Raw genomic sequence first — 11,756 nt, forward strand, 5'->3', positions numbered from 1 at the left:
AGCCATGTGTTAGCAATTGTCCATAAAGGCCAAGGAAGAACTAGGAGAAAAAAGAGAGAAAAGATCTCTACATCATTTGTCCTGAAAGAATGTGCAATTTTGAGTAGAATATTGAGCTTGCAAAGATACCAGAGAATAAGCCTCTTCATCTTTGTGCAAACAATTTCGTAAATCTGTCTTTCCCAAAGGGTTTGAGCTATGGAGAACCTCCTGGGAAAGCCTCTATATCAAATCCCTGAGACCTCCAAGTTCAGAATAAGATCAAATACGTGATGTTTCCTGTTATTATGTTGAAAACAAAGAGTGCTGTTTATATTCTTTTTTTTTTTTTTTGTAGTTTAATGATCACCTCTGGGCAAAATAATTATTAAAAATAGTGATCGTTATCTGAATAACTCCCAGAGCAAGTCAAAGACAGATTTATAAATGCTCTGAGCCCCTCCACACAAATGGAGGAGGAAGTGTTTGGCTCAGTTCTATGACCCCTCACCACAGCAGAACTTTCGCATTGGAGATCAGTGTTGGAGAGGAAACCACAGGAAGTTCTGATGCCACTAGGCCAAGAAGAGTGAGCATTGAATCCTTTATATTTTTGTCTTTCAAAATCCAGAACCATAGAAAGTAATAAGCTTTTCTGCTTTTACCAGTTCTGGTCCTGGGTGTAGGTGATTACAAGGTCTGTATGGGAAGAAAGTAAAAATTAGAAGCAATGCTGAGATTATGGGGTTTGCAGTACCTCCAATCCTTCTGCCCCTTAGAGAATTTCTTATGAAGGAAACCCAGGTTCCATCCCTGACTTAATTACTTTCTTGCTATGTGTGCTTGTGAAACCAAAGAGTCTGTGAGTATCTCTGTGATGGACATGTGCTCATGTTTTTCACCCAACACAGTGTCCGGTCTGGATCTGTGGCCAGCACGGTAGCTGAAGTGTGGCAATTAAAGATTAACAAGTACAAACTGGAGTAAGTAAAGGGATAAAAAGTATTAGTGACAAACTGAAGCAAAGGAAGGATGAGAAATTTCTCTATTTCTTCCCCTCTTGAAATATTTCTCCCTGTGTTACCTGAAACTATGTTGATGCCTCCCATATACTTGTTTTCCTTTCATGAGCGAAGCCAGATCCAACTCCCTATAAAATTAGTTAATTCTCAACAGAATCTGTTGGCTTCTTGGCCCCAGGATAGACTAGCCATGGTATTGCATAAGAAATGTGGGTGCTGCCTCAAATATGATTCTACTCTCATATCTTTCAGATCCTACCAGAAGAGAATGGATATGGGAAACAGTTCCTTAGTCACTGAGTTTTTCCTTGTGGGTTTAACCAAATATTCAGAGATCCAGCTGCCCCTGTTCTTCCTTTTCTTAGGAATCTACATTGTCACTGTGGCAGGAAACCTGGGCTTGCTCACTCTAATTGGACTGAATTCTCACCTGCACACCCCCATGTACTACCTCCTCTTTAATTTATCCTTTATTGACCTCTGTTACTCTTCTGTCATCACCCCAAAACTGCTGGTAAACTTTGTGTCAAAATTAAACACCATCTCCTATGCAGGATGCATGACTCAGCTCTTTTTCTACTGCTTCTTTGTCAGTGCAGAGTGTTATGTATTGACAGTAATGGCCTATGATCGCTATGTGGCCATTTGCAAGCCCTTGCTGTACATAGTCACCATGTCTCCTCAGGTCTGTTCTCTGCTGGCAGTGATTGTATATGTGGGTGCATTTATTGGCGCCTGGGCCCACACAGGGTGCATGCTCAGGTTGACCTTCTGTGATGCCAACACCATCAACCACTACATGTGTGACATCCTTCCCCTTCTGGAGCTCTCCTGCACAAACACTCACATCAACGAACTGGTGGTTCTCATTGTTGTGGGCTTTGATGTCGGTGTGCCCAGCCTCACTATCATTGTCTCTTACTCTTTCATCCTCACCAGCATCCTTCGCATCCATTCCACTGAAGGAAGGTCCAAAGCCTTCAGCACTTGTAGCTCACATATAATTGTTGTTTCTGTTTTCTTTGGGTCAGGGGCATTCATGTATCTTCACCCTTCTTCTGTCTTGTCCATGGACCAGGGGAAGGTGTCCACTGTGTTCTATACCATTGTAGTGCCTATGCTCAATCCTCTGATCTACAGCTTCAGGAACAAGGAGGTTAAGGTTGCCCTGAAAAAAACCTTGAGTAGAAAAACATTTTCCTGAGCTGAAGCAGTATTAATTATTATAAGAAAATGCAGCTTTCTTTTAAAATTGTTCCTGTTCCTCTATAGAGTTTTTTATGTAGAAAGAAATGAGGTATAATATAAAGAGTGTTGGATTTGGAATTAGAATTCTGCAAAATAGGGGCATTGTATTATTTTGTAGGGTTATTGGGATGAATAAGTTAATGCAAATGAATGTTTGTGATATAGTGTGGGGGCCTATTACTATGTTCTCTCCTCTCCTCCTCCTCCTTCCTGTTCTTCTTCCCTCTCCTTTTTCCTTCCCAGTGTTTTCCTCTTTTAATTTATAGGGAATATTCACACACTTGCTTCTCTTCCTGTGATCTCTATCACCATAAATACTCAATTGCTCAAACCTCAAACTAGTACCTCCTTAATTCCTCTCTGCTTGTCCTCCATCCCCCAATTTATGAAGTACTGACAATTTTTGTTCTCCTCTTGGCACCATCATTTCTCATCTGACCAGCCCCTCCCTCTTTTGTCTTTCAGCCTTGAAATCCATTCTCCAGATGACAACCAGAGTGCTCTTTCCATGCTTCCAATAAGATCTCATTTACCTTAATTTACTCTGTTCACTGCAGTCGTCTTCAGTATAAAACAAAGCTCCACATTATGCCAAACAAGAATCATGTCTCCAGCCTGATTTTCTGTCACTATAACTCCCTCCTCCCTGCCTTTTTTTCTGTTAGTTTACTGAAGTCACATTGAACTCTCACAAGTTTAATAAACTCTTGTTCTTTTCCACACTTTCCCACATGCTCTTCTCTCACTCTCATGAACACTCTGCTTTGCTCAGCCTGTCCATCCTTCAGGTATTAGGTTATCCAGAAGCTCTGGGAAGTCTTCTTTCTGGGCAGAGAGGCAGGGTTGGATGACTTTCAGATACACATTGATACCATTCTATGCCTACTCTTTTGAGGTACAGGTCTCACTGTACTGAAATTCTTTTTCCCTTTAAATGCAAAATCTGATTCTATTTATTTAATTATAAGAAAACTTTAAGAACTCATTTGCAGGAAAATTTTTAGTTAACTATAAGAGAGTATGTTATGTAAGAAAGACATATATTTATCCAAGTTGAATTCTTTAAAATGTTAAGAAAATCATTTGAGAAGTTATGGAGTATTTAGGAGGTTTCTCTTGTTTTCCTTGGCCTCCTTTTTCTTGAAAATGCATTTCTTCTCATGCTTCCTCCATGGTTGGTTGGTTATTTATTCACTTATTCATTCATTCATTCATTCATTCATTTATTCACTTATTTATTTATAGCACACTTTTATACCTGTTTCTAATCCTCTTTCTTTTCTGTTCATGCTTCAGGGAAACAACCATCTAACCCATTTTAGAAAGTTTAAATGTTCTGTTTCGTATTTCCTAGAGTAGAGTAGTGATGCCTGACACAATTTTCATGTGCTTTTGTAATTGCCTGATTCTGTGTATGGCTGTGAAGAAAGGAACCATGTATATTTATTCTCTGTTATACCTCCAGTGCTTAGCAAAGTATCTACTAGCATACTTAGCAAGGGCTCAGCAAGTAGTGGTGGAATAAATGAATGCTTGGTATATGATTTTACATTTTGAGTCAAAAGAGAATGGCTGTCTGGGGAGAAGAGTCACTCCAAGAATTGTTAACATGTCTCCCTCCTAGAATGAGTTTTGCAATAATTTGTTTTCGCATTGCCTTTCTTTCCACAGTGATGGAAAACAAAGATTTATTTAGTTTTATATAGATGGTTGTGTTTTTTCAGGAATTGGGGGAAGGAAGACATGAGTTGGGCAGCCTTCTAAGAGCAAAATAGAGTTAGCTCACAGTTTCTGGTGTCAGACTACTTCGGTTTAAATTTCAGCTCTGTTATTTGCTCATTGTGTTACTTTTACTAATAAAAGTAGCCATTCAAAGTTTCCTCAACTCTAAAGTGAGAAAAAATAATAGTACTTACTTAAAAGAATTTTTGTGAAGATTGTTATCTATGTACTTGAGATTCAAGGTATAGTGAATGGATTATAGTTTAGGATTTGCCACTATATGGTAGTGTCATTTCATTTTAGAAGCTTGGATTAGTAACCTGCAAAATAAAAAGCTTGGCTGGATTATGTTAAGTATTCTATCTATTTAAAAGATCTTGTGATAATTGTGTCTCACTTGTTAACATATACTAATAAGGTTGAACTGGATTAATGATTCACAACTTGAGTGTGTGTCAGAATCACTCAGGAAATATTTAAAATTATGACCTCCCATTCCATCTCAGATCTGCCTACTCAATCAGAACATATCTGTGATCAGGGTTCAGGAATATGCACTTTATTTTTTTAAATAGTTTATTGTCAAATTGGTTTCCATATAACACCCAGTGCTTCTCCCCACAAGTGACCCCACCATGACCATCACCCCCTCCTTCCCTCCCCCTCCCCCTTCAGTCAGTCCATGGTTCGTTTTCAGTATTCAGTAGTCTCCCTTGAATTGTGTCCCTCACTCTCCCCCACTCTCTTTCCCCCTTCCTCTCCCCATGGTCCCCTGCCAGGTCTTTCCTGTTAGACCTATGAATGCAAACATATGGTATCTATCCTTCTCTGCCTGACTTATTTCACTTAGCATGACACCCTTAAGGTCCATCCACTTTGCTACAAATGGCCATATTTCATTCTTCCTCATTGCCACATAGTACTCCATTGTATATATATATATACCACATCTTCTTGATCCACTTTAAAAATGATTTTCAAGCAATTATGATATATTGTGTAGATAACTAGTGATTTGGAGCTTTCCACTCTTAACATTCTGTGATTCTAAGAGTAAAAAAGAAAAAAAAAAAGGGTTCAGAAGTGTTCACTATTGTTCAGAGGTTGGGAGAAGTCATGTCCTTTGTACCGAGAATTTACAAACTTGGCAAGAGAAGTTTATGGAAATGGTAGAAGCAGAAACCCAATTGCATTTGGTTAAAAAATAGAGGGAGGAAAAAGAAAGTAGAATATGCTTAGCTTACTCACCTAAAATGTGTTAGAATAGTAGATCAGTGGAAAAGCATTGAAAACATGGAAATAATCTCATATAAATATGAGTATTTAGAATATGATGAAAGTAGCATTTCATATCAGTAAGGAAGTGATAGATTTTTAATAAATAGTGGTAGAACAATATATTTTCTCTTCAAACAGTTAGATATATACATTAGTCCACATACCAAAATATATTCTGTATGTCCTAAAAAATTGAAAGTAAAAACTTTTAACTATGAAAGATCTAAAGGAAATATATGTGAATAATCATGTAGCCTCAGGGTAAAGGCAGAAGAAACCATAATCAAAACTTTTTTTTACCCAATATCAAAAACTTCTGTAAATATAACAATAAGAAATAAAAGGTGTTAACTTTCACCTCCTGTTGTATGGTCACCTAGATATTCTGGAGGGCCCCATTGCTACAGAATGACTAGATCATGCATAAAATATAATACAACTTTTATATGTAGTAGGTATCATATATAACCATTATTAACCTCCTTTCATAAGTGAGAAAAGGGTGGACCAGAGAGCTGAACTAAGCATGCATGATTATGCAACTAGTCAGGTGTGCACTCAACTTTGAACCCAAGGTGTCTGGCTCCAGAGTCGCTACTCTTCACCACTTTGCTCTACTGGCAATTTTATAAAATACAGAAGGAGGAAAATTAAGCAATATTTCATGGCCTAAATTCATAAAAAGTACAACTATTAAGCATGCCAGGACATCTTAAACATAAAATTCTTTGTAGCAATGATCTCTAGGAAGAGCAGAGGGGTAAGAGTATAAAAGAGCACAGATATTCATTGGCATTTGGTAACATTTTAATTATTTATATAGATTATAGTTTCAAGGTTTTTATCATATTACGATACTTTATAATTTACATTTATCTTCTGTATAGGAATTTTAAATGTCTAATATTGAAAAATAATAAAAAGCAGGTTTAAAATTGGGAGAATATTGCAAAATATGAGCCAATGATAAATATTCTTACAAATCAATAAGAGATAAACGTTCTCGGGATATAAATAAGTGGGCAATTTATAAGAAAAGGCAATTGTTTAAGACAAAAGTACAAATGGTTAACAAAGATGTGAAAAATCTCAGCCTTAGTAGACACAAAAGTATAAATTTAAAACAACACTGAGATATAATTTTATTCTATCAGGTTGAGACAAGATCTAAAAAAAAAATCCAGTGCTGGCTGGGATTCTAGACAAAAGACATCACAGACACTTGTGATAGGAATGAAATTTATGACTTATTTGGATGACAGTAATAAAAAGACCTACTCATGTTCACTCCTTTGACTTAGCAACTGAACATTAGGAATTTATTCCAAGGAGATAATCAGAGATGTGGACAAAGATTTACTTACTAAACGTGAGGAAACTTGACAAAATGTGATCTTGAAATGATTTTAAGTATACAAACCAGTCTGGGTTCTGAAATTCTGAAACTTCTTTTGTAAAACAATTTGTTTGTAATGAATTTCCAATGATCAAAATAATAAAACACAACTGTGTACTTATGAAGTTCATTGTTGAAATCAATTTATAATTTTTGTTTATTAATAGACATTTAAATATCTACTTACATAGGCTTTATGTTTTAACCAGACTTCTTCTCTTACTCTAGAGTTTTCTTCAATTTTTCATTGGTCTGGGAATACAGTAACCATTCCAAATAACAAGAAATATATTATAAAAGGAGAAAAATAGAGGAAGACATTTTTTATTTAGTATATATCTGATGAATGGATCAAGAAGATGTGGTATATATACAATGGAGCATTACATGGCAACGAGAAAGAATGAAATATGGCCATTTGTAGGAAAGTGGATGGACCTTGAGGGTGTCATGCTAAGCGAAATAAGTCAGGCAGAGAAGGACAGATACCATATGTTTGCACTCATAGGTCTAACAGGAGAAACCTAATGGAGGACCACAGGGAGGGGAAGAGGGAAAGAGAGTTGACGAGAGAGAGGGACGCAAAACCTGATAGACTATTGAATACTGAAAACTAACTGAGGGTTGAAAGGAGAGGGGGAGGGGGAAGGGAAGTGGTGGTAATGAAAGAGGGCACTTGTGGGGAAGAGCACTGGGTGTTATATGGAAACCAATTTGACAATAAACTATTAATAAAAAATATATATGATAGCTAAAAGTTATCTCTACATCTGTTTTCTTATTTATTTATTTATTTATTTAAATTCAAGTTAGTTTATAGATATATATATACACATATATATATATACACATATATATAGTATTGATTTCAGAAGTAGAATTTAGTGATTTATCACTTACATGTAACACCCAGTGCTCATCCCAACAACTACCCTCTCCTCTTTAATGCCTATCACCCATTTAGTCTATCCCCCATCCAACTCCCCTCCAGCAACCCTCAGTTTGTTCTCTATATTTAAGAGTCTTTTATGGTTTGCCTCCTTCTCTGTTTTTATCTTATTTTTCCTTTGCTTCTTCTATGTTCATCTGTTTTGTTTCTTAAATTCCACATATGAGTGAAATCATATGACATTTGTCTTTCTCTGACTGACTTATTTCATTAACATAATAACTGCTATTTATTTAATTCTTTTTTGATAGCCTAGTAATATTCCATTGTATATTTATATATTTAATATATACACACATATATATTATACACACACACACATATATACACTACATCTTCTTTATCCATTCATCAATCGATGGACATATGGACATTTGGGCTCTTTCCATAATTTGGCTATTGTTGTTAGCATTGCTATAAACATTGGGGTGCATGTGCCCCTTCAAGTCAGCATTTTTTATCCTTTGGATAAAATCCTAGTAGTGCAATTTCTGAGTCATAGGGTAGTTCTTTTAAAATTTTTTGAGGAACCTCCACACTATTTTCCAGAGTGGCTGCACCAGTCTGCATTCCCACCAACAATTTTAAAGTGTTTCCCTTTATTCACATCCTTGCCAACTTCTTTCATTTCCTGAGTTCTTAATTTTAGCCATTCTGACAGGTGTGAGGAAATATCTCATTGCAGCTTTGATTTGATTTGTATTTCCCTGATAATGAGTGATTTTGAGCTTCTTTTCATGTGTCTGTTAGCCACTTGGATGTCTTCTTTGGAACAGTGTCCATTCATGTCTTCTGCCCATTTCTTCACTGGATTATTTATTTTTTTAGGTGTTGAGTTTGTTAGGTTCTTTATGATTTGGATACTACTCCTTTATTCAGTATGTCACTTGCCAGTATCTTCTTTCATTCCATCAGTTGCCTTTTAGTTTTGCTGATTGTTTGCCTCACTGTGAAGAAGATTTTTTTATCTTGATGAAGTCCCAGTAGTTCATTTTTGCTTTTCTTTCCCTTGCCTCTGGAGACATGTGTAAGTATGAAGTTCCTATGGCCAAGGTCAAAGAGGTTTATTTTTGTGTATGGTGTAAGAAAGTGGTCCAGGTTCATTCTTCTGCATGTCACCGTCCAGTTCTCCCAGCACTATTTGCTGAAGAGACCGTCTTTTTTACATTGGATATTCTTTCTTGCTTTGTCAAAGATTAGTTGGCCATACATTTGTGGGTCCATTTCTGGGTTTTCTATTCTATTCCATTGACCTATGTGTCTGTTTTTGTGCCGGTATCATACTGTCTTGATGATGACAGTTTTATAATACATCTTGAAGTCTGGAAGTGTGATGCCTCCAGCTTTGGTTTTCCTTTTCAATATTACTTTGTTTATATCTCCTTTCTTTCCAATTATTTCTGGGCTTTTCCAGGTGTGGTGGCAAAATAAGTAAAATATAATTAATTTGCCGGTAAGTACATTGACTATTTCCCATTTATTTCTTAACCATTATAATAATTAAGTCTAAAACTTAGACTGAATAGGGATGTACCTGTTAGACTGGTGTGCATTCAAAATTTTTAAATCAATAAATTTACAATACAACTACAATACATATGGATATCCATCTACATTTTGTTTGTGAAAATGAAAACACATAAATTTTCAACAGTAGGCAATTGATTAAACAACATGGTAGAAGCACTCAATTAGAAATCTTTACTTTTGAAATTTATGTAATTGAAAACAGCATGAAAAAATGTTTATATACCATATACACTGCTTGGTAAAAAAAAAAGCAAAGTGTAAATATCATATAAAATATGATCTCAGTTTTCAAAATGTGCATTATATATGTGTATATGAATGTGTATATACACACATATTGTTAATATTCACACATATATGCATATTTTTCTTGGAAAATCTGCAACTTTACATGCATCTGAGGGTACTGAGAATAACTATTGTGCTTTATATTATTATTTATATTTTCCACAATAGTCATATGGTCAGAAAAACTGTAAAAAGACAATGCATGCTATAAAACTAGAAGGTAACATAGGAAAATCTAGATGATTGGCTTTGGCAATGCCTTCTTAGATGCAACACAAAAGGCATAGTCTCCAAAAAGAAATAATTAATCTTAAAATTTTCTGCTCTGTGAAATGTGTCATCAAGAGAATGAAAAGAGATGCCACAGATTGGGGGGAAGTATTTGCTAAAGATGTATCTAAGAAAAGATTTATCTAAAATATACAAAGAATTTTTGAAACTTAATAATAAGAAAATGGACACATTGGTTTACAAAGTTGGCAAAAGATCTGAACAGACACCTCACCAGAGAAGATATACAGATGGCAAGTAAGCATAAAAATACGCTTAACATCATATGTCTTTAGGGAATTGCAAATTAAAGCAGCATTTAGACACCTATTAGAATGGCCAAAATCCAAAACACTGACACCACCAAATGCTGATAAGAATGGGGAGCAAAAAGAACTCTCATTCATTACTGATAAAAATAGAAAATGGTGGAGCAACTTTGGAAGACAATTTGGTGGCTTCTTACAAAACTGAATATATTTGCACTCTATGATTCAACAATTGTGCTCCTTGGTATTTTTGTAAAGGAATTGAAAACTTATGTCTACATAAAAACCTGCATACAATGTTTATAGAAGCTTTATTCATAATTGCCAAAACTTGGAAGAAACTAAGATGTCCTTCAAAAGGTGAATGGATAAAGAAACTGTGGTACATCCATACAATGGATAATTATTCAGCACCAAAAAGATATGGGCTATCACATCACCAAAGAAATGGACAAACCATAAAGCATATTACTAAGTGAAAGAAGTCAATCTGAAAAAGCCCATACTGTATGATTCCAAATATATAGCCACCTGGAAAAGGCAAAACTATAGAGATAGTAAAAATAACAATAGTTGCCATAAGGGTTTGGGAGAATGGAGAGATGAATAGGTGGAACACAGGAGATTTTTAGGACAGTAAACTACTTTGTATAATACTATAATGGTAGTTACATGCCATTGTACGTTTTTCAAAACCCATAGAATTACAGCATAAAATTACCCTAATGTAAGTATGGATTTGGGGTGATAAGGATATGTCAGTATTGGTTCATCCATTGTAATAAGTGCACTTCTGTAGTGCAGCATGTTGATAGTGGAAGAGACTGTGCATGGGGAAAGAGGTGTCTGGGTTCATAATTGGGTTGTACTTTACACGTGGCATTGCTGTGAACCTAAAAGTATTCTAAAAATCAGCTCTATTAAACAACAAAAGAAGACAATATTAAGAGAAGGAAAGATAAGGCAGATGTTAAAGGATGAACAAGTAATAGAACTATATGAACTATATTGAAGACTTAGTTGAGCATGTTGATAAGCTGAGAGGAAATAGCCTGTAGAGAGGGGAGAAGCTGAACCTTGGGAATGAACAGGGGGGATTGTTTGAGCAACACATCCTGCAAACAGGGGAAATCACCCTGGAGGCTGGATTATCCTGGGATGGGAGGGGCCATCTTTGATACTACCTTCAGCACCTTTAGATCCTCCTTCTCCATTAAATAAGAGAAAGGGATTGCCATCTGCCAGTGGTGGTAACAAAGATGGAATCCTGGGAGAGAGGGGAAGGCTTAAAATAAACCATAGTAGGTGTTGAGGCTGACAGAGATTGAGTTACCTGGAGTCAGAGGCTTTGTGGGCACCGAGTTGTAGTGCTCAGCGGAGGAGGTTGAATGACTGAAAAATTGAGAGGTGAGTCCCACTCAGTTTACCATGAAAGAGACACTGTGAAAGAGAGGCTGTCAGGAGAATTTGGAGAGAAAAGGAAAGCAGAAGTAGCAGCCTTGCCAGGAGACCTGTATCTTTGCCCTACTTGCGCATTCACACACTAATTTACATACTAATAATACAACTCAATGAAAATTCACTTTGGACATTTTTCATGAAGCCTGTAAGCCTTCCTAGATCATTGTACTTATACAATTTTACAAGGTTGTGCAATATTGGTTGACAGTAAATGTTTCCTAACTGTTGGATCTATTTAATAGTGTTTATATTGAATCCATTTGTACAATTTAAGACTTACTGTATTTAACCATGAGTGTGAATAGCCTATGATTCTCCCCCTACCCAACATTTCTTTAAAAAGG

General features: G+C 36.0%; 1 protein-coding gene across 1 annotated transcript; it reads left to right on the forward strand.

Annotated features, from left to right (window-relative positions):
• Positions 1-1,266: 1,266 nt before the first annotated feature.
• On the forward strand, positions 1,267-2,205 carry LOC115306751 (olfactory receptor 145-like). The gene has a single exon (XM_029957297.1). It carries the CDS (start codon positions 1,270-1,272, stop codon positions 2,203-2,205), a length of 936 nt encoding a protein of 311 aa, XP_029813157.1. The 5' UTR covers positions 1,267-1,269.
• Positions 2,206-11,756: the final 9,551 nt, after the last annotated feature.

Source organism: Suricata suricatta, chromosome 11, assembly GCF_006229205.1.
Source record: "Suricata suricatta isolate VVHF042 chromosome 11, meerkat_22Aug2017_6uvM2_HiC, whole genome shotgun sequence".
NCBI lineage: Eukaryota > Metazoa > Chordata > Mammalia > Carnivora > Herpestidae > Suricata > Suricata suricatta.